This window comes from Tursiops truncatus, chromosome 21 (assembly GCF_011762595.2).
Source record: "Tursiops truncatus isolate mTurTru1 chromosome 21, mTurTru1.mat.Y, whole genome shotgun sequence".
NCBI classification, from domain to species: Eukaryota; Metazoa; Chordata; class Mammalia; order Artiodactyla; family Delphinidae; genus Tursiops; species Tursiops truncatus.
Window position 1 is genome coordinate 12,539,608 of NC_047054.1, and position 24,226 is coordinate 12,563,833.

The following is a 24,226-nucleotide window of genomic DNA, read 5'->3' on the forward strand; positions in this document are numbered from 1 at the left end:
TCTTACGTTAGTACAGTACAATTAGTGAGCCAGTATCCATACATCATTATTAAAATCCATAGTTTATTCAGATCTCCTTAGTTTTCACCTAGTGTTCTCCTTCTGTTCTAGGACCCCATCCAGGATGCCACATTACATAGAGGCGTCATGTCTCCTTAGACTCCTTGTAGCTGGGACAGTTTCTCAGCCTCTCCTCGCTTTTGAGGACCTTGGCAGTTTCAAGGAGGACTGGTCAGGTTTATTACAGGACACCCCGTTACTGGGATTTGTCTGATGTTTTTCTCACTTTGAGACTGGTGTTATAGGTTTTTGAAAGGAAGGCCACAGATGTAAAGTGCCGTTTTCATCACATCATATTAAAGGTACAGATCAACATAATTTATGACTGTTGATCTTGACGTTGGTCACCTCGCTAAAGCAGTGTTTGTCAGGTTTCTCCACTGTAAAGTTACTCTCTTCGTCCATCCCTTCCTGACTTTTAAATTTCAAAAACTCTTATTCTCGTGACTAGATTGTGCTGCTTATGTAACCAAGTGGATGCTTTGTGTAGGCACAGCCTTGAAGGTTTGCGTGGCCTTGCTGTCTGTTCTGTAGTGCAATGGTCCAAATGGAGGCAAACATATTTAGAGGTTGTGTGTGCCCCAAACTGCAGCTGTGGTGCTGAACACGGGGAACGAACCACACTGACAGGAGAACCAAAGTTTCTGCTGGAATGCTGGACACTTTCTGGGAACAGCCAGCAGTTCTTCTCTGCTTGAATTCTTATTTAAAACTCTTCCCCGTTTTATCAGTAATGGAATCACAGCCAGTATGAGCAAAAGCAGGAATGCAGGAGCAAATAACAGGATCAAAGTTCATGTAGTCATTCAACAAACATTCTTACAATGGGCCTGACATTCAACAAGGGCACTTCATCTGGATAATTAAACTCCCTGTGACAAACAGGGATTGTCCTTCTGCGGTGTCACAAACAACGCTTAACAAAGCGAGGGAAGCCATTTAATACATGGCGTATAACGGAAAACCCAAAAGTATAGCTGCAAAACCTATGAAAATAGTCATGCTGTTGTTTCCATGAAAATTCAAGTAATGAGGTACTAACTCAAGGCTCTCGACACTGAGATTTAGGAATAAACCTTTGCCTGGATGTTTTCAGTTAGAGATAAAGGGTAACAAGGTCCATTTGGATGGTGGAGAGATTATGCCCAAGGCCCCCTTCACTATACTTGGTAACACCTCCAGAGTTCTTTGGTGAAAAACTTGAACCATAAATTCAAGAATTCATAAAAACTTCTGAAAAGAGAGGACAGTAGGCACCCCTCCTTATCAAATAAGACTGAGAGGGAATTGAATAAAGTTAACTGGGTAATTGGAGACTTTACACAATTATGTGGAAAATAACCTTCTGGGCCAGGAGCTTCAAATGCAGAACAAACAGCACATCACTCCACTGACCCGCGCTTTGGCTACAGCACCAGAGCATGGGAGCGGGGTGGAGAGAGGGGAGGCAGGGCAGAGGATGTGGAGGAAGAGGATGTCTGGCAGCTAGGCTGGGTGTCTTGGGAGAGGTCATTCTGGGGCTCATTTGAAGGCACAGCTGACAGGTGATGAGCAGCAGACAAAAGCCATTGAATAGTAAACACACTTAGAAAGGTGGTCGAGAGGAAGACAGAAAACACCAACCTGATGGCTGGTTATCACCACCCTGATCATCACAGTATGATTAACTTGTACAGGTCATTCTGGTCTCCAAGGGCTGTCATACCCATTTTCTCAATAGATCTTTAAGAATGGGGATTTAAAATTGGTCAGTTCTTTTGAGTGACACAACTGCTACGAACTGAATGTTTGGTATCTGCCCCGAATTCATATGTTGAAGCCCTAACCCCCTAACATGGCTGGAATGAAATGTAGCCTCTGAGGAAGGAACTAAGGTCAAATGAGATCATAAACGTGAGGCCCTGATCCAGTAGGATTAGTGTCCTTATAAAAAGAGTCATCCGAGAGCTTGCTTTCTCTCTCTCTCCCGGTACAGACACACTGAGGAAAGGCCACATGAGGTCACAGTAGGAAGGTGGCCATGTACAAGCCAGGAAGAAAGCCCTCACCAGAAACCGAACTGGCTAGAAACTTCGTCTTGGACTTCTGGACGATGTCTGTTGTTTAAGCCACCCGGCCTGGTATTTTGTTATGGCAGCCCAAGCAGACTAAGACGTTAGAGGCAGGTGGAGCCTTTCAGCTGGAGCTTCAGGACTCTACCGTACTTGCCACTGGAGGTGAGGAACTAGGTTCATAGACTTAAATCGAAACCTTATATTGGGGTACTTTGCAAGTCACTGCCAAGACATGTTTCAGTCTCCTTGGAAAGGGTGAAATGAGCACTGTGGTGGGTTTCAGTTAATGTCTCTGGTCCACCCGGTAGGGGGACCGGCTTATCTGGGTTTGTCAGGTTTCATCACTGTGAGTCCACCTCTGTCCCTGGCAAACCCAGACAGCTGGTCACCCTGCCACCCAGTAATCGGCCCTGGGTATCTTCATTTTAATAACCTAGTTTATGAATAATCTGGATTCATTTTAGTCTGAAATTACTAACTGACCTTAGAGTGGGTCTCTCTGCCTCTTCCCGTAGGGCGTTCTAATGACGGAGCGGGCTGTAGGCACAGCTCCACTGGGAACCATCAACATACCAAGGTCAGGTTTTTGTCAGGAAACCTGGAAGGCCACTGCTACCATCTAGTGATCCAGTAACACCATTGTTCTCATCGGCTGGTCACACTAACTCTGCAGAAAGCAAAATGCCCCAAAAGCTGGGACTTGGGACCAGAGAAAATTCTGGTAGGAAAATTGGAAAGCTGCCAGGCTTGTGGCCGAGTTGGGGAATTCCTGAAGAGGCGTTCCTGGGAGAAACTTGAGTTGCATCAGGGCCCCTAAGGGCCTGGCTCTGATGCTCAGAACAGGAAGGATGCTCCTGGAGAGGGGAGCAGGAAAGGGTGGGCTGACCCCATTTCTAGTGGAGTCGCCTTGGGGACTGTCAGCTGCTGCTGTGACTCCTACTAGCGTCGATCTCCAGAACAGGCCAAATGGACCCCTTCCATTTCCTTGAAATGGTAGGATTTATTTATGTCTATATCCTCTCTGTAGACGTGTATGATGTGGGTTTCCAACACTATGTTTCTTCAGCTGCACTTTCATCATTTATTCTGCCAGGCTCGGCCTATCCTTGACATACCAAACCATTAACTTGAAATCAGAAAATGTCTGCGAGGCCCCTACATTCTTTCCCCTGATTATCAGGCCCTACGCTAGCTGGAAATAAAGTCACCAGGCTGGAAGAGGAAAAAGAGTTGGTCTAAACGGTCATGGAAAAGTCTAAACAGAAGATTTTCTTTCTCTCTCCACTTGGAATGATTTATTTTCATGGTTTTATGAGACTTTAATGAGGAAACCTTATCGCTATGCCTGGTAATTATCAACCAAATTTCCATTTCCCGTCAGAAAATCCACAATAAGTAAAACAAAAATGGTGGAATCGGGAGACTCTTTGACCTCTGCGACCTGTATGGCTGAGGAAAAACTCACTGCCACACGGAGGAGGTGACAACGAAACACGTGTGTGACTTCCCTTGTGCACCGCTGCCTCATCCGGATTGACGTGTAACTCAGTCAGTGTAGTGTAACTCAGCGCAAGCAGACGCAGTTGCCCTGATCCTTCTGAATGCTATCCCACGACATAGCTGATTAGGACAAAGGAGAGTACCATTTCCCTCTTTATGGTTTAATGTAATTTCTAGTCTGGTAAACAGTTCCTTCTGCTGGATGAATGAGGTCACACCTGAAGCAAAGGCCTGACACGATGCTATGGACTTTGCATTTTGAAAAGCTGAGTTTTTTGTTTTGGGGGGTTTCTTTGGCCACAGATCACAGCTCTTGCCTGTACATGAAGAAGCTACCATTTGGGTCACTCAGTGAAATTGCCGTGATTCAAGCCATAAGGATGGATGCTCCCCAGGGTCTTGGGATTCAAGCAGAGAGCTTGTCAAACCTCCCAAACCTCTAGGATGGAAGAGGAGCTCAAATGAGCTCACCAGGAAGATGGAGGCCAGTGAGAGTGTTAGAATCTTCTTAGAATTGTCAGGTGCCATCGCTCCCAGAGCAGCCAGGAAGTCAGAACACGTCAAATCTTTATCTTCACTTCCAGTTTACTTAACAAGGTGAGAATCTCTTTTTCTCTAGGTGTAAAATCTGTCATGCTCCCAAATAACCTATGGATTCCTTTCTGCTTGTTCTGTCATTTGAAAAGAATTATGCTCATACTTTATTGTATATTTATTAGCATCTGGGCCAGTGATAAGAGAACCTGAATAAGAGTGTAATGACTTACTTTAAATTAAAGAAATACTCTTCAAAAAAGTATTTTCAAGTCACTGCAGATAGGACTGGATAGGCTTGTTTCAGGTTCAACACAGTGAACTCCAGGAGAAAGTGGGATGGCTCTCATTTGCCCTTGTCCCCCCTAGAGCTGCGTTCCAACTCCCTCACCCCATCTCTGCATCCCTCTCGTTCTTCCCTTCCCCACAGGGGCAGGTAGGAGCAGAACACCAGAAGGTAGAGCCACTCTAGAGCACGTGAGTGGTCACCAGCTTTAGACATCGCCGCTATTTTTATTATCTTTTCAGCGGTTAATTAATTTATACCCTTTGACTCTATATTGGAGGGGTACTCATGTCTGGCAGGCTTTTTGGACTAATGAATGAGCTGGGTCAGGCCTTTTTTTCCTCCTCTTTTCTCCCTTGAGGAGCCATTACAATTTAACCACCCTGTTAAGATCACAATGAAGAACGGGCTCTTGACACACCGGCATTATCCAGAAGGGGCCTACACCAAGATCAAGCACTTCTATAAACTAAGACCCACATGGTATACTGATCTACAACCATACTGTCCAACAGAAATACAGTGTGAGTCACAGAAGAAAATTAAAATTTTCTGGTAACCTTATTTACAAAAGAAAAACAAGTGAAATTCATTTTAATATATTTTAGCTCACAAAGTATTTCCAAAACATTACTATTTCCACATTTATTGGATAAATTAGCCTTTATCCAATGTAAAAATGCTAATTAAATCTTCTCTACTTTTTTGCATTCAATCTGTGAAATCTGGTGTGTCTTTTATACTTATATTAAATCTCAGTTCGGACGAGCCACATTTTAAGTTCTCAGTAGCCACATGTGGCTAGTGGCTACCCGATTACGCAGCACGAATACACAATATTTATCTGCTCCGACTAACTACACAACCTCAGCCACTTACCACTTGCTGTTCTGGGTACACAAGTGACTTAGTAGTGGTGTGGAGTCTGCCCCAGAACATTCTGCTTCCCCTGTTCTCTCCACTATCCATTCTGAAGCAGAATTTAGAACAAGGGTTAGAATTCAGATCGGCCCAGCCCATCTCTGCCTTCAGAGAATTATGCGTTAGTTCACCCGCAGGTGTAAAATTCAGACCCCTGAGTCTCAAAGTTGGGGCTGCAGAAGAATCAGCTTAGTTAAATTCAGATCACTGGGCAGAACCCCAAGCCAATCGATGATGGTTTCTGGAGGTAAGGCCTGGAAATCACCGCTCATCAAAATCACCAGGTGATTTTAATTCTCCCTGAAGTTTGAGAACCATAGACCCTCACACAACATATGACAGGGTTTCTCTAGGAACTTCTGGTTGCTACTCATCCAGGCCTTTGTTTGGCTTCACGCAGCAACTCACATCACACACGTCCCAGGCCCACGGAGCCTGCTGGGAAGGCTGTCGGTCAATTTCCGCCCTGCAGGTTATCATCGCCCAGCTCTAAGCCAGTTGCATCCAGAGACCTATATAACCCCCCCGACAACTGAGATACATCTCTGGGATGTATTTTTAAGACTCCAACTCTCCTTTTTGAACGTCTACCCTCTATTTTTGTGTGTGCCAACATAGTTGGGCATGGGCAACACATTATGCTTATACAACCACCATCCCCAGGGGCTTTCAGAATATTTATAAACATCTTGTCATTAATCTTCATGGCACCCTTGTAAAGTAAATAACTAGTGAGATTTTCTTTATCTGGCAGGAGGGAAATTGAGGCGTTCGAGAGTTGATGTGTGAAGAAAATTGGGGTCTACGGTCTAAACGGTTTGTTAAATCACTTCTCTTTTTGGTGGCCACTGTGTGCCTTCCCTTACCTGACCACTGAGCTCTGCCGTGGTCACGGAAACCCATTTGGAAACACTTCCGATAGAAACATTTTCCTGGACGTGTGCCAACTTCCTGCCTCGGGTGAAAAGAGAGGACCCTTCTATGTCCATGTTGGGAGACTTCAGGTGGGAGGTATGTTCTTCCGTTTTGTATTTATTTGGAAAGGAATGATCTTTCCAAATAAATCCCAATTCCCAGGAACCAAGGGGTAAGCATTTGAAATGAAGGGTGGTATCTTGCCATGCTTACGCCCTCTTGCTCCCCAGCAGAGCTGGCGGAATATGATTAATTCAGGGCTCCCTGGGAGCCCCGAGTCCCCCATAGGGACCTCTGGGTGCACATTTCCTCATGTGGCCCCCAGGCCATTTCTGTCTGTAGACTTGAGGAATCTTTCTGTCAAGAGAGACAGATGTGTGTGTATAACTACCTCAGAGAAGGTGTCCTTTAAAAAAGATTTTTAAATTGCTCTCTTTTGGCTGCCTGATAATCCTCTTTCAAAACATATACCTTAATAAATTTATTTTTTTATGTGTTTTCATAGCATAATTTTGTTCTCTGTCTTTTTATTTTAAAGCTCTATTTTTTTTCAATTACAAATTCATTATAGAAAATTTGTAATATATAGAAAATATAAAGAAGAAAATCAAAATCACCTACAATCCTACCACCCCCAGAAATAAGAAATACCTGTTACTAGTTTGGTGTAATTTTTTAAGGTTTTTTTCCCCTGGCTTTTGGGTTTTTTTTGGGGGGGGGTACATATTTGAGAGGACATGTGGGAAGTGGTATTTAAAAAATCACAACATGGGGCTTCCCTGGTGGCGCAGTGGTTGAGAGTCCCCCTGCCGATGCAGGGGACACAGGTTCGTGCCCCTGTCCGGGAGGATCCCACGTGCCGTGGAGCGGCGGGGCCCGTGCGCCATGGCCGCTGAGCCTGCGCGTCCGGAGCCTGTGCTCCGCAACGGGAGAGGCCACAACAGTGAGAGGCCCGCGTATCGCAAAAAAAAAAAAAAAAAAAAAAAAAAAAAAAAAAATCACAACATGGATACTAGGAATACTACTGGATATATAATTGTTTCTAAGTCTTTTTAGCAGTTAGAGCTAGAAAATATATATTTAAAGATAAAATCTCTAAGAGTTTTTATTGACATTTCTTTTTTTTTACTTTCCACATCACTTTTTGAAAATTATAATTTTTTAAATTGAAGTATAGTTGGTGTACAGTATTATATGTTACAGGTGTACAATATAGTGATTCATAATTTTTAAAGGTTATACTGCATTTATAGTCATTATAAAAATGGGATATATTCCCCATGTTGTACAATGATATTTCTAATTCAAGTTCAGGACATAGGAGTTTTTTTACCCTCTTCCAGTTTATATCTGCATCTCTTTTCTTCCACTCTGCAAATCCTGGTTCTCAATGACACAGGAATGATATAATTAGAATATCCCATATTAACTCTCATGCTTTACATTACTTACACAATAGTCTCAGGACAAGAGTACAGATATCCCACCACCAGTAAGACTACTGACAAGAGTTAATTTTTTTTTTTTGCAAAGTCTCTCCCCATTTATCTTCCCTCCACTTAAAAAGTTATACCATATCTACATTGCCAAAGCACATAGACACTGCACACTGCCCTCTCTCCCTTGTTCTGTAATAACTGTTTATTTCATGTTCATCACTAGGCCTTATGTCCATGTGTCCCTGGTCAGTTCGATTGTCTGAAGCTTGTGCTCTAATAGATTCATCAGAAAAGACTCGTGGGCACAGTATTTCCTAAATTCTTTCCTATTGATAACAATTTGAACCTTTCATACTTGAAAGTCAGTTTTGCTGGATATAAAAATCCTTGACTTGCATTTTCTTTTCATTAGTATCTCAAATATGTTAGTCCATTTTCTTCTGTCCTATTGTGTTGAAAAAGGCATTTTTATTATAAATCACTTCCTCTTTTTGCTTAGATGCCCAAAGGATTTTTTCTTGGTCTTAAAATCCAGTAATTTGTGGGTTTGATATTAGTGGTTCTGGTTGACAGTCTCAGATATGTGAAGTATTCTTTCAGTATATAGTGTTAACTTTTTTCTTTTTAATTTCAAAAAAGTTTCCTTGCATTACAGTTTTAATATTTATTCTATTCCTTTGCTTTGGTTTTCTTCTTCTTGGATTCGTGTTACTGTATATTCAGTGTTCTTTACTTGTCTTCAGTATTTGTCACTTTCTCTTGAGTCTTTTTTTTTAATCTCTTAATTTTGATTTTTTAACCCTCTCTTTTACCTTATATTCCTCCTAAGGCATTATCTGTTGTGATTATTAACTCTCTGGTCCATCTAGCTTAGATTTTATTTCTGAAATTATTTTTATATCTTATTCGTTCTTGAGTTCAACCCTTTCTGCCTTCTTATAATTTGATTTATGTTGTTCTTTCATATTGTTTTCTTAATGTATTTTGGCTCATCTTGAAATAGTAAGTCATGGTTTCAGTCCGCTTTGTGATCAGGTCTTTCTGGCACGATTTCACTGACTGTTGGACTATTATTCTGCTCCTTATTATCATTTAAAAATAGTATCTTAATATGGAATTTGACTTCAATACTTTTTACATTTTTATTTGAAATTAATTTTTCTAAACTTTAGAAGAAGATGTGGTGCAGGATAGTCTTTCTGATTTTATACGGTATCTTCTTCTGTTGTTTTCATGTAGTATTCAAAAATATGACATTTCTGGCTAGAAATTCCTGGCTCTCTTTTTTTCTGCCATGCTTATCTGGACCTTCTCTTTCTTTCGTCTCTATTGTCCCTATCTTGCTGGATTTTGATTTAACTTTCGGCAGAGTCTCCTCAGTTTAGGGTCTTGTCCCAGCATTGCGACCTGACTGGTCAGTTTCAAGGGCTTCTAGTGGACAGACTGCCCCCATCCCCTCCAGATGCCACTGTGGGAGTGGAGGGGTCCTTCTGAACACCACCTGGTTCTGGAATATGGTGGAAATTCAGCTCCTGCCTGTCCTGCTGACACCACACTGAGGCCAGACTTTCCTGAGCAGCAGAAGGGCAGGGGTGGAAACACAGCTCTTCCAGGAAGGGGATTTCATAAACACCGCTTTCCTCCCTTTGAAGGCTTTTCTCCACTTCCTCCTGTCATCCACTCCTCACTTCTCAGTAGCAAAGGCAGATCAGACTCAGAAGGCATGGGAGGGAGGGAGCCGGTGACTGGGACTCTTCCTCCTTCTCCACATGCTACGTCTTTAGCATCCAAGGCTCTGAACCCCCTTCTTCTGTCTCTTCCAAGCCGTAGGGAGATGTACAGGCTTGTGTTAGCATCTTGTTGAAAAGTCGAATTAAGCATGGTGAAGACAGGGCTCATTTATCTTTTCTTCCTTTCTTCTCATCTGCTACACTTCCTTGTGTTCATGGCTAAAGAGGGAGCCCGCTGAAATGTTGAAAAAGAAACCCCTGCCCTCTGGATCCCGTGTCACACATTAGTCATCTGTCAAATCCTTCTACTTTCTACAAAATGTTTCCTAGCTCTGGCTTTTCCAACCCATTGTTACTGTGAGAAGCTCTGTCCAGATTTAGGTGAACTGACCAGAGTGTCCTAACCTCTTCCCCTCCTTCCTTCCTTCCTTCCTTCCTTCCTTCCATAATTCATTCATTTCATCAGGCAATTATCAACTATTTTGTGGCAGACTTTGTTGGTGCTGCAGATTTGGTTTGGAGACTCCAAAAAAGGAGATTCAATCCTGGCATTCTGCTTAACTTACAGCCTAGTTGGAGAACACTTGACAACAAATTATTACAAGGCAATGTGACTTGCTTTGCGATAAACGAAACAAGAAAAGAATGTGAACGCACAAAAGCCTTACGGAGAGTCTAGGCTCTGAAGGACAAATGGAAGTTTGCTAGATGGAGAGTGGGAAGGTCCATCCCAGACATGGGGCCAACGTAAGAGAGTTGACACTGGCACATTCAGGGGCCAAGCTGAGAAATTTGAGATGAAGCATTGAGAGACGCAGGGGGAAGTCAAACTGTAGAAAAGGATGGGAAGCAGAATTTGGAATTTAATTACACAGGAAAGAGAGACAAGGGTGGTTTTTTAACCAGGTGAGTAATGTGATCAGCCTTGCTTTTGCTGCCACATAATCCCACAGGCCAGGCAAAGAGCCGACAGGCATGGAGACATCAAATGGCCAAGAGCAAGATCCCAGAGGAGGCAGTGGGTGAGGCTCCCGACACCAGCTCCTCTGCTCTAGAGCTGACGCCTTCTTTCAGTAACAGGTGTTACTCCTGTTTTCTCTGAAATTCTCTCCATGCATTGCCCATAGCAACTGGAACATGGTGTCCTACAGAAATGAGAATTCAACTGTGTTGGAAAATGGAAGAAATGACATAGGGAACTATATTCAATATCCTGTAATAAACCACAATGGAAAAGAATACGAAGAGGAATACATATGAATATGACTCACTTTGCTGTACACCAGAAACTAACACAAAATTGTAAATCAACTATACTTCAATAAAAAATAAATTTTTTTAAAAAAATGGAAGGAAGGAAATGACTCTATTGTGAGTTCTGTGAGGACAGTTATGGTCTTTTTTCCTCTATGCATCCCCAAAACATAGCCCAGTACCTGCTGTGAAGGAGGAACTCAAGAAATCTTTGATGAACTAGACTGACTCCTCTGAAAGCAATCGGAAGGGTGTGTTAGTTTCCTGTAACAAATTACCAGAAACTGGGTGGTTTAGAACAACAGAGATGTATTCTCTCACAGTTCTGGAAGCGAGAAGTCTGAAATCAAGGTGTCAGCAGTGCTGTGCTCCCTCTAAAGGCTCGAGGGGAGGATCCTTACTTGCCTCTTCCAGCTACTAGTATTTTGATGGGTGGCGTTGCATGCGGCTGGTGTAGAGTGTACAGCCGGGAGGCCTAATCTGGTCCAGAGGAGTGTAAGGAAACATTTAGCCCGAGTCCTAAGGCAAGGGGACACTTACTAGATGAGGATGGGGGTACTAATCAAAGAGGAGAAAGTGATGCGAGGGAAGTGCCCTAAGGCAAGAAGAGCTTACAGAGTGAAAGGGAGAGTGATACGAGATCAGGTAGAGAGAAGGGTGGACATGGTGCCAGTCCCGATTAAGCTACAGGTGTGACATTAAGACGGGGGGAGTCAATGTCGGGGTTTGGGCAGGGACGTGACCTGGTCTGACTTGCATTTGAGAGAGACCCTCAAATGGAGGAGAGGAGAACGAGCTGGAGCCAGCCCTAGGATCTCAAGGAGACCTGTCAGGAAGCCAACGCACAGTGATACGTAGAGCTTCTGGCTGGGATGCTGGTGACAAGGGGCACGTGGGCTGTTACAGGTTTCCGGGGTGAAGCCATGAGGATGCTCTGGGAGAGACTGAGTACGTTTGAGTGGTAACATGGGCCATAGACTGGACTCAGGCCACCACAGGGATCATGGCTACTGCATTTTCATGAAATATTCCAAATAGGCAAATCTGTAGAGAGAGAGTGCAGCTTAGAGGTTGCCTGGGAGCAGGGTGGGGGGAAAGGGGGAGTGAGTGCTAACATGCACGTGGATCTGGAGTCTCTTTTTGGGGTGATAAAAATGTTCTAAAGTTGATTATGGTGATGGTTGCACAATTCTGTGACTATACTGATGCCGTTAAATTGATACTGTAAAGGGAAGGATTGCATGTGAACTGAATCTCGATAAAACTGTTTTATTTTTAAAAAGTAAATATGCTTAGTATATTTAAAATCTAATCTCCTTCCTTCCTTCCTTCCATCCATCTGTCAAGTTTATAAGCTTGAGATGGAATATGCTTAGTCCATGAAATGAAGCATAATTATATTGTCAGTTGGGTGATAAGAAAAAATAACAACCCAAAACGGAAAGGTTTGTTTAATTGGAGGAACTGCAGACAAAGAGAGAGAATATCTGCTGTGTAAGCAAGTGATATTCATTCTTTTTCTCATTCAACACATATTTATGGGACATTCATGAAACATTTGAGGCACCGCACTAGGTGCTATTTTATGATTTCAAAGCAACACATAAGTATAACTTCCATAGCAGAGACCTGAGACCAAGTTTCCCACGTTTTATAACCAGGCTGTCAAGGCTACCGTCTCCCGTCCTCCTAGTAAGTAGTTTTCAAGAGCTGACTTTGGTCTATCACAGATTGCTTACAAAGATTAAACACACTATCACATTTGGAAATCTCTTGATATTTACAGAAACGTAAAACACTTTCACAGAAAATTCATAAAAGAGCTGTGTGTCTTGAACAGTGAGTTTGTCTGGTAGCACCGTTGGGGATCTTACACTCACAGGGACTTGGGTGTGGAGAAGCCTCTCCGTCACTGGGGCTTACAGACCCGCTTTGGCTTAAGAAGGGTGGAAATCTGACCCAGCTGGGACCAGCAGCCAATGCCAGCCTGATGGCTCCTGAAAATAACTGGCAGATTACGAAGTTGCTGTCAGGAGGCTCAGGTCTACCAAGGTCAAAATCAGAACCCATCTCTCCTGAGAGCAAACCCAGACCTTAGAGTCACGTGACTTAGAAGTGTCGTGTCCACGCCAGATCCTCTGAACCTGCATCTCTGGAAGAGGGCCAGATGACGCTCGCAGTCCCAGCAAGTTTGCAAACTGCTGTCTGTGGCTGAATTCAGACCTGCTGTGGATTTCCAAGAGCCCTTTAAAAGTAAAGAGAGTTGGGACTTGAGCCCGAGTCTGGGCTCTTGACGGCTAGAAAGAATTCCCTGGGCCTGCTCTTATTCATGTTTAAGTCTTCAGAAGTTAAGTGAATTGGGTTCTGGCCATTAGGCCTGTGGGCAGGGAAAGTAGCCATTCATCTTATCCTTCATTTAAAGATCATTCCTTTCATCTGTCTTCAGCATTTGCAGGTCAGTCCAATTACCTTCCTCCTGGAATTAGCGATGAAGTGGGAAAATAATCCAGGAGACAAGGTGCGTGTATCGTCCTAGCGGGTATTGTTCCGATGGGACAAAATGCGTTTAGAGGAAGTAGAATTTTCCTTGGGAAAATAACATACCTTTAAAAAAACATCAAAAGAAAAAATTCTAGCCAAATAATTAAGCCACTAAAATATATGCATTGCTTTAGGTAAAAAGGTTTTTTCCCCATTCAGTGTCTGAATTTTCTTTATTATTTACCAATAGTCATGATTCCAAAAGTACCTTATTCTCATTTATCTATTCAAGATTACTTATTGAGCAACTATACTTTGTCAGACGAATATCTGAAATTTTATTATGGAACTTGGAAGATGTGAAGGACGAGGGAGGGGAAAAATTGGTAGAACAGGGCAGGAAGGACAAATCCGAGGCTGTGTGTCTGTTTGTACCCCTGTGGGATCACTGGGTTTCTTTTAGGTCTCCTTCCTTCACAAGGGAGCACAGTGGGCTGCACTGGACTCATTAGAACCCAGTCCTTTAAGGAGAAAGAAACCTGTGAACAATAGATGCCTATTGCAACAACCAGCGCCAATATTCCAAAAGCACTAATTGGCTTCCGGCCAGGGCACAAAGGCTGATTTGCCTCCCAGTTGATTCGATGGTCTGCTGGCACTTTAAAACCCATTACATAAATCCTTAGAAATCTTCTGTGAAGGTAAATTTGATATTTTTAAGCAGTGATCCTTTGCTCTCGTGATTCAAGGCCCAGGAACGGTTCCCAACCTTGTTGAATCAGGGGGAGCATACATTTTCATTTTTCAAGGTAAACAACACATGAGGGCTTCATCGTCCTGACGAGACCTGATCTTTTGCCCTTTCCTGACAAAAAGCCTCATTTGCAGATGTGCCTCGTTTAGTGCAAACTCATTTTTAATGCGATGATATATGTATATGACTCTGATCATATAGAAATGCAGTTATCCCTTGTTTTGCAACAAGAGCTCCTACAGCAAACTTAGAAGACTAAACTAAAAACATTTCATCTCAGGCTCAGTGCCTCTTCTTCGGGGTTTCTTAAGGTCTCTGAGGTGGCGCTTTGACCAGACTGTTTCCTAATCCAGTGGCTAAGTGGTTAGTGACTGGGATTTGACTCCATCATGTGGCTGCCATTCCCCGTGCCCCACCGTTTTCCTTGGAATTCTGGGTCACTCAGGGGTCCACTTTGCTGTGGTTGTTGAATAAGCAGTGCTCCAGGACACTGGTGCATCAAACTTACGCTTAATTGCATCACCATTTCAAGCAATGACGTGAGATTTCTTTAAGTATGTCCACACCATCATCAGCCAGACACCCCTTTCCCCGCCCGTGATGATGTCAGGGGTCGCTAGTGTCTACACTCTGTACAGGTTTCCAAAGAGAGGCAGCCTCTGAGTGAGCCTTCCCACAGGCAATCCAGCGCCTGCCGTGTGCATGTTCACACCACGATACGCTACAAGGAGGCTCACAGAAGCCCGTATCTATTGGAAACTCTTCTGCTCCTTCAGGCAGGGAGAAACTTTCGTGCACTCGGACTTTGGGAAGGAACGCATGTCTTTCAATTTGTTCCATGAATTCTGCAGTTCCCATTGATTTTTATTGCTGGGTGAGCCAAGCTCAGATATGCCCTTTCTGGGACTTTGTATAAGGTGAAGAAACCCCACGAGCTGAGTTAGAAATAGCAGCTACTGCTTCACATGGGCCTCCTTTGTCCCAGACGGAAGGAGCAGTATGGGATGATGGGCGTAGACCCTGAGGGTGGCTCCCGGGTTTAGGCAGGGCACAGACAAGGGCCTGCTTTGTGCAGAGCAGGCCGGAGAGGGGCCGGGATTCCATGGAATACCCGCCCAAGGTCTGGTCGCTACAGGGGGAGGCCCTGCTTAGTTCATCTGAGTACCTGGAACGCAAGGAGAAAATAACCTATAGTTGAACAAATGAAAAGCTAGGAGTTTCCTTACCTCCAGAAAAAGCAAAGTGGTTTTGTTTTTGTTTTTTTAAGAAATAGGGACTTTTATGTATAGAACCATCCAAGACTAATACATTTACAATTGTATGGCCTTGACTGAACTGACGAAGCTATTAGTGAAACAGGAGACGGCCAGGCCTCCCCCGTGGGGCACGGCACACACCGCGCTAGCAGTTCAGGACAGCAGCGCCAGCAGCGCCAAGGCCAACGTGCAGGCGCCCGGCCGCGCAGCCAGGGCCGAGCTGGCCGGGTCCTTCAGCATGCATGTCACCCGGGACCAGGACCCGTTGTTGGGCAGGGGGGCGACGCCTGCCACGTTGCACATGACGTTGTAGACATCCACGGATCTGATGGGAGCGGCTCTGAAGTTGGATTTGAAATCTGAAAGGGAAAGGCAAGCAAACAAGTTGTCACGGTCACTCCTGGGCAGGGCAGAGACAGGCATGGAGTCACGATGTGGAGGAGTTGCGTTCAGCATCCAGGCAGCTTGGGACTGGAAAATCCGCCTCGTCCGCAGGGCCTGGCCAGGGGATTGTGGACCTGGAAGGAGATCTGGAAGGTTCTAGCTTATGATAGGAGGTTGCTTTCTATGGCTCGTGGAGATGTTTCTTTGAAAAGACAGATCAGACAGCAAACTCTCTCTGTGCATAACTCTGCTTCCCTTGTGACAACAGAGCTTTCCTTGGGGACCCAAGGGCCATCTGAAGCTGCTCGTTTCTGCAAGCCCTGCGGAGCCGCTGTGGTCACAGAAGTTTGACTGTCCTGCCGGGCTCCCCAAACCCACTCCAGCTGCGTACTCTTCTTCCAGGCCACCTATCTGGCAGGGACTGGTTAGCCTGGGTGCTCCCCAGTTCAAGAATGTGTCCCATTTTCCTGCCACATGGAGGTCCCAGGACTGGATGGAACCTGAAATTATACAGTTTCCTCAGTGTGCCTAATTCACAAGCAATAGCAACGGTCTCCTAAATATGTCTGGAAGATCAGCTGCACATTCCTTGGGAGCCTTTCACTGGCAGATAAAGTAACTTAGCTGTGGGGAAAATAACGGAACTGGTAGTGGAGTTAGAGACCTGAGTGGAGGCTCAAGGGAGCTCATGAGGGAGAGGGCTGTGCCTCTACCCAAGGCTGTGCCAGACTCCACGGGGACACGGGCCCCCGAAGGCCTGGCTGGCTATTCACAGCATAGCAAGTAAGGGTGCTGAAGGAGGAACTTCAGTCCAAAGTGGACCCTCTCTTTCTCCACAGGAGGCAGAAAAGATGCAGAATGAAAAGTGTTTGTTTAAAGAGTGAGTATGAGACTTCAGTAATATTCATAAGCTCCCAACCAGAGCTTCCAACAAAGTACCCAAAACTTAAGAAGCTGAATTCAGGAAGGAGTTTTATCCATCAATAAAGACCCATGCGTGTGATTTTAGTCCCTCTAAAAAAAAATTTTTTTAAACAGGTAGTTTGGGGGCTGTAAAGCCAAGTTTTCTATCTTAGAAAATAATCTTTATAATTGCTCTGCTAAAATGATCACATATACTTGATTTAAAGAGCAAACAAACAGCAACATAGCCCAGAAGTGTCCACACCAAATTCTACTCTTGTATTAACCCTGCAATTATAAATACAGAAGGAAGCTATACACTGAAAACTCTGCCACAGCGTATGTTAGACCCAGGGCAACTTCCCAAGTGACGGGTTTTGCTTATTTTGAAGAATTAAAGTTGAATTCAGTATAAAGAGGTTCACAGGCTCTACAACCAGCCTGTGGCCACTTACTAGCTGGGTAACCTCAGGGGACAGGCATGGAGATGGCGCCTAAATCCTAGTTCCAGCCACGCTGTATGTGCTCAATAAATGGGAGCTGTTTTTAGTAATAGAATAAATGCCCAGCAAGGGAAAGTATGGATTGAGAATATTCACCCTATAGATTATTTGAAGGGTTCACTTTACTTTTAGGGCAGGGAGGGTAAGAGTCAGCATCACCTCAGGGTAAACACTCACTTTAAAAAATCCAGAACTTCCTGGAAAGGAGAACGTAGAGGCTGCCCTGGATGCCAACCTTTCCAATATCAAGGAAAACACTACAGTTAGAGAGGGTGGTGGTAACGCTGCCCCAGAGGAGAATCAGCTACAGCTGAGAAATCAGTGGCAAGGCTGTCCCAGGGACGTGGGAGCGACTCCCCTCCCTCTGACTTGCCGTGGACCTGGATGTGAGATCATCCTGCCACGTCACCTGGTGGCCATGTCCTGTCACGTGGGAGGGTGGCAGACAATAGCATATCCAAGACAGCCGTCCCCAGCCTTTCAGACATCTCCTTCTTTAACATTTGGCAAGAAAATTTGAGATCAAGCTCTACTGACAAAAAATAAATGTTAGAAAAGATCATCTTTTTATGTTGAAAGTACAAAATCAAATCCGGTACATGTAAGCAGGAAGGAGGATTGGGGTTTCTTTCCCACTCCATCTGGTTCACAGCTTCCCGGTCTACAGGGCTGGGATTTTGAGCCCAGTGCAGAGATGATCCAGACTGGAATGAGAGCTTCTAGAAAATTCCTGAACAGCAAAACAATACCTGATCCAATTGGGAGAGGCCAGACAAGCCCTGCTAGCTCAAGATGGTGTGTGAACCTGGAATGGGAATCCAAGTTATTTCCATGGGTTTACATTTTTTGGATATTTAAACTGTTTCTCCTAAAGAGAGAAGGTTCTGGAGGCTCCCGCTGTGCCTGAACACCTTGGGCTGCTTTCCAAGTGAGGCTTGCTAGCTCGCTGGCAGCTCACTGAGTCACACTCCTGCTGTCTTATCTCGAATGTGTTCTCCACGGCAAGATTAGGTTGTTCAAATTAGAAACTGGGATTAAGCAGAGAGAGGCTATCTTCCAGAATTATTTCCCTTTCTCTTAGCTGGACCAGATGACTTCTAAAGCTGTATCGGGGCAGCCGCAGCGATGCTCAGCGTCCTTCCATGAGCGAGAAGTACCTACAATTAATCAGGAGGGATGTACCTTTATCTCAAAGTGCAGCTAGATAGCTATTAAAGGCCTCGCTCTTAAATTTTCTTCTGAGTAAACAGTCAGCGCGTAAAGCTGTTCAATCTTTCATGAGAATTAGAGCCAGAAACGTGATGGTTTGTGGGAGGCTCTCAAGGCTGTGTCTGCCTGGAAACATTTTTGCAATTAGCCCAGTCCAGTTTCATCAGGGGTCGTCTTTCTGTCTGTAAAAGACTCAGGCTTTTAGTTTTAAAGGAACGTATGAGGGAGGCCTTTGCTAATGGACAAAATCTCCCCACTGAATTTAAGCTGTTGCAGCTTTGGGTACTTTGTTTAAAGTTTTCGGTTTGACGCTAGACGTGCTTCTGCTTTAAAATCTGCCCGAGACTCTTACTCGTAAACACTCCAACTGACAACTGTTTCGCATTCATGATCTGATCCCTCTCTTCTGGGGAAAGAGGAGGCGATGTCTTTGAATGAAAGCCCTGCTGGCTAATGTTCCCCCACATGAAGGCCATGGCTCTGGAACGTCTCTAACCTGATCTAGCAGCTGTCACCTCCACATCCTCAAGGCTCCATCCTGAATAAGTGAGGCTTTTGAGCTGCGCAGCTCTAGCCTGGGGCTTGGATAACAGGGAGGGCCTGTTAACTGTTATCAGGTGATGGCGTCATGCTGGGGCGTCCTCTGAACTCTCTCTTAGGCCAGTGTCATGACCCCAGTTGTGCTCTATAAATGTTTGCTGCCACTGGTGCTGATGCTTACTTAAGGACACGGGAACCTGGATGACACGTGGGCAATGATTTGGACCGACATGTTCCCTAAGCTCAGGCTCCCAGAGGCGCCCAAGGAGGGTGCAGAAGCTGACACCTTGCAGTTCTCAGCAGCTATCTTGTGGTAGGTAGAGTGACCTGAGGCGGATGGAATGAAGGGGGCTGACACATTTCTCTGTCCTGTTACATCAAGGAGAAGGGCAGGGCTTCCAGGCGTGATCTCTAACCTATAATTTGAAAGGAAAGCATGGACTTTCATGGGCTGAAACATTTTGATCAACATGCAGAAAAAGGAACTTGGGGTAAGCTTACTGTGTTTAATAAGGAGTGTGGACAGCAGGAGGAAAGTTAGCAGCTCATGAGCCAGTCCACTGATTGTTGATGGCTGTTGACTGATTTTTACTCTGTTTTTTTAAGGGGGTATTCAGGTGGTAGTATGATCTTTAGAGTGTTTGATAAACTTTTCTAAAATGTGAATTTACAGTGCTGTGTTTATTAAAGCAAATAACCAAAGAGGCTCTCTCCATCTCCCCTCTCTTCCTGCCCTGGGAACGTAGGTCAAGGAAGGCACAGTAAATTTGCTTTCATCCAAGACATCCCGAGTCATTCTGGCTTATTCTCAAAGTCAGCCACAGAATCACTTCCTCGCCTGCCCTTGAGCACATCCTAGCTTCTGGTGGGCCCTAAACCGAATGACCTGCACAGGGGTGGGTGCTCTAGCCAGGGAGGAACTGTGGAAGAGTCAGACCCTGTGAAGCGATCGCGTCAACTCCAGGACGCGCAGCTGTCAGCAACCTGGTGCCTGATAAGCTTTCCTGGACATCAGATGGCTGTGAGAGAACATTTTGATGAATTAAGTAAAAAAATGAATCATAAACATGTGGAACATTTTTTTCACCGCGCTCGAGATTTAAAACTTACAAGGAAAAGTATTTGGCCACGTTTCCCAAAACCAAGAAGCATTTGAAAGCCAGCCAGCTGAAGACACTTCATGGAGACCGGCTGGGTTTGCTCAGCTTTGCTCATAAAGAGGGTCCATAAAGAGATCACTCCAGCTCTACTAGTGCCATCAGCCCCTGCTGGCTGGCGCTTCCTGAGGAAGGAATGACTAAGAGAATTCGGTTGTGTCTTCCTACCGGGTCCGAAGGCCAGGAAGATGCCCCGCATGTCCCTGAGCTCGTTGTCGTATCCGTGCCATCCGCGCTGCCAGCCTTGCCTCTTGTCAGTGCTGTTCATCCAGAATGGAAGCGTCTCTCGATTCTGCAATCAAGCACGACATTTACATCGCCCCATGTCCAGACATCCGGACGAGTGAGCATCCGGTCCAAACTGCCACCCAGTGGACTTCCTGCTCAGCGGTCTCAGTCAGGGTCATCCAACCTCAGCTGGATCACTTCCTACTCCAGGGAGCTCAGACCTTTGGAGACCGCCCATTAAATTGCCAAAGAGCTCTAGTTCTGAAGGTATCTTCTTATGTCGGGCTGGACTGAACCTCGTAAGCAGTTTTAGAGTCACTAAGTATAGCATGTCAGAGACAGAAGGGACGTGAAAGTCTACCTGTGGTATAATAAAAAATATAGTTGGCCTTTGTCCCAGGTTCCCTGGCCCAGAATGCCTAGACCCTTGGAATTTCCTGAGTGATGGGCGTGTTTTGTTATTTGAAATGAGCCCCTTGCTCTGATACCTGAGTTTATGCTATGAGATGACTCGCTGGGGTAGGGAGCTACATAGCCTCGGGATCACCTGGTCACCTGAGGAACCAACCACAGGATGAGAGGGTTAGAACTTTCAGCCACATCCTCTGACCTCTAAGATTGAGCTCAGCTATGTGGCCATGATTTAATGACCCATGCCATCGCAGTGAAACCCCAGATAAAACCCCGGGGACAGTGTAGTCCAGGGAGCTTCTGGATTAATGAACACATTGTCGTGATGGGAGGGTGATGCACCCAAAGAGGGCCTGGGTTCTCTGCACCACTCACCCACATACTTTGCCCTGTGCGTCTCTTCCATTTGCCTGTCCCTGAGTAGCATCCTTTGTAATAAGATTGTAATCATAAGTATAGCACCTTTCTGAGTGCTGTGATTCATCCCAGTGAATTATCGAACCTGAAGGGGGGTTGTGAGAACCTCAAATTTGTAGCCAAGTCGGACACAAGAGTGGGCATCCTGAGGACCCAGGACTTGCGGTCAGAATTCACATGTGCAGGCAGTCTTGTGGGACGGAACCCCTTGAAGTGTGTGTCTGCTCTAACTTGGGGTGATGTCAGAATTGAATCGAATGGTAGGACACCCAATTGCTATGGAAGAATTATTGCTGGAAAACACAGCGTCTAATCGAATCACTTTGTTTCTTTAGTACAGCATGGAAGCCCCGAGGCAGCCGGCTTCCCACAATCCCAGGGGCGCCCACTGCAGGAACCACCCGTCCTCCTTTCTTCCAGCTCCACCCCGGGGGGTGACTCGAAATGTATTAGTCCCCTCCTCCCCATTTAGTCAACATTTGAAGATAGCACCCGTGTTCCTCTGCTCCAGGCCTTGGTATCTTCACTTTCTTTGACCATTCTTCACTGAGGATGGCTTCCAGAACTGTCACTGCCCTGTCACCCTTCTTTCCTGCAAAACTAAATTTTCTTAGACTGCAGCTGCTTACTCGAGAGACAACAAGCTTAAAGAAGGTTTTGCAAATCCTAAGGAGGCTGCAGCCAGTTGGACACAACCCGAGCCCTTCTTGGCGGACTAAGCCTTCATTTCCGATATTCTAATCATCTTGCTCAGCACAGGGTTTAATATGACAAGTTTTCCAAATGCAGGAGGTAGAACTGACCACCTCCTGGAAGCAGAAGAGCTCAAGGACCAGGGATTTACAGGTTGGCTCACAAGACTCATAACAACACGTGTATTTTGTGTGCTGTTCGGTTCACCAAGAGCCTCCCCCAACGTGCGCTTAATCATCACCACCTCCCACTGTGGATGGTATTATTTTTCCTACCTTGGCACAGAGAGGTTAAGTGACACTCTTAAAGTCACACAGCTGTTGAGAGGCAGGGCTGGGATTGGAACCCAGGTCGACAGTCTCCTGGTCTTCATGTGCCTTCCAGGACCCCATAGCCAGAGGTCGCTGCAGGGCTCCTGCCAGCACAGGACAGTGGGCTGTCCCTGTCCCTTGCCTCTTCACTCACTGAGTCGTGGCCAGTTACAGAGTATGGAGATGAGATTTTGGAATAGGATGTGGGTTGAATTCCAGTTTGCCACCTTCCAGCTCTGTGATCCTGGGCAAGCTGCGTAACTTCTCCAAGCTTCAGCTTCCTTGCTGGATGTGATACTACCTGCCTCACAGAGACTCTGGAGGATAACCCGGCTGTGCGCTAAGCCCGAAACACAGTAGGTGCTCGATAAATGGCTGGGGACGGTCGGCAGATGCCACTGGCTGCGGGGCGAGGCGCTCGGGTCCTGTGCGGCAGGGTCGAACCCTCCTTTGCTTACTTAGCTGTCACATCGCATTGCACACCCATCCAGTCTCACCCCAGAAATCACTCCCTGGCATTACCGCTTTCCAAATCACACTGTTTCATTGACTCTCTGTTTCCTCAATTGCAATCATCCCCTATCCCGCCTTCTCCAGCTGTAGCTTGTAGTTTTCAATGGGAATATATTTATTAACGTACTGCATTTCTGACTTATACTGTTTCTTGTTCTTTGTCTGTGGTGAGCTCACAACACATCCCAATTTAGCTTCGTTCGCTAATATCACACGCTGCTCCCCCCGCCCCAGTCTTCAGTGATTCCTGAAGAACTAGGTAGAACATATCACTGGTGATGTCACTAATCATGAACCCCATGGGACATATGTGTCCCATGACCAAGGGACAGGTGGAAGAGAGATGAGGACTGATTGCCTGATTTTAAAATTCCAGCTTAATTCCACAACTACAAACATACAGCAACAAAAAATCTCAGCCCTGAAGGTAACTGGGGATCGGTCTGATCACAGGTCAATCCACCAGTTCTTATTAACATGACAGGTTGCTCCAGTGAAACAACTATTCTTACTGATTTTAAAAAGTAATAGTAAACTGGCTGGTTATGTGAGAAGCGAAGTGATTGAACGGATTACATGACATAACCTAATGACATTATGTAATTAACCTCAAGAAGGTGCAGGGATGATTTCCTTCCTCGTCCTCTCCCGGTGGCTTTCACCATTTCACTGGGCTCTGTATCCCCCCAATAGCATCCCAGCGCAGGCCTGTGCAGCCGTGTGACACATACCACACAGGGGCAGCCCTGCGGGTGAAGCGCCCCAGACCTCAGTCCCCAGGCAGGGGGTCCTCAAGCTACTGGCTGAGCCTCACCCCTCCAGACCCTACCAGGCCCAGGGGCTGCCACACAGCACTGCCTAGTGACATCCCGGGAGGTGCCCAAACCCTGCAGGAGAGCAAGGGTAGAGGGGTCTGTGTGTGAGCGTGAGTCTGTGTGAGCGTGTGTGTGAGCATGAGTCTGTGTGAGCGTCTCTGTGTGTGTGAGCGTGAGTCTCTGTGTGTCTGTGTGTGTGAGCGTGAGTCTGTGTGTGTGTGTGTGTGTCTGTGTGTATGAGAGAGAGAGTGAGGAGGCCACCAGAAGGCTCTAGCGCAGAGCGCAGGCAGCCCTGCGGCTCCGCAGTAGCGGCCCCCAGGGAGCTCTGAGTGGCGGAAGGGCTGACACAGAGGAGGCCCTGCGAGGCCAGGGGACCTTGTGTAGTGACCGCACGTGGGGACAGTGTGAGAAGAAAGCACCGCAAGGCTGTCGGGAAGAGTGAGGCGGTGTCTACCCGAGGCTGTGCCAGTCCGACAGGGTGACTGACTGTCCCGGTTTGTCGGGGACTGAGGGGGTCCAGGGATGCAAAACTTCCTGTTTTAAAACCAGGACAGGCCTAGGCGAACCGGGGCAAGTTGGTCGCTCTGTAATGAACACTCTCTTGTCAATTCAAATAAAATCCTCACCAAGTCCATTTGTTCAGCACCTTCCAGTACCTTCCGGGACCTCTCCTCTGTACAGGGGTGGACAGCAGTGCCGGGACGCCCCCCTTCATGAGCCCCTAAACTAGTTCGCCATTTCCAACAGGAAGGACCCAGAAAGAGTTCACAGGAGGAACACTGTGAGGAATGGTTGTTATTACGTTTATAGACTCGGGTTCTTTTATTTGGTGCCTGCGTTGTATTTTAATGCCTCACTCCACTACCAGCTCACCATGAAATGGCTACCAGAAGCCTGCTGAACTGGGGAAGCCAGATTGCTTAGGAGATAAGACTTGTGGTTTCTAGACTAGATCTTT

At 45.8% G+C, this 24,226-nt stretch overlaps 1 protein-coding gene across 1 annotated transcript in view; it reads right to left on the bottom strand.

Moving 5' to 3' along the window:
- Positions 1–11,481: 11,481 nt before the first annotated feature.
- ENPP6 (ectonucleotide pyrophosphatase/phosphodiesterase 6) overlaps positions 11,482–24,226 on the bottom strand; it is a 90,436-nt gene continuing 77,691 nt past the window's right edge. Inside the window, exons 7-8 of the mRNA XM_004316582.4 lie at positions 20,049–20,172; positions 11,482–15,543 (exon numbers count right to left, since the gene is read on the bottom strand). Of these exons, the coding sequence (XP_004316630.1) occupies positions 15,338–15,543; positions 20,049–20,172 (330 nt within the window). The 3' untranslated portion in view covers positions 11,482–15,337. The remainder of the gene's footprint in view (positions 15,544–20,048; positions 20,173–24,226) is intronic.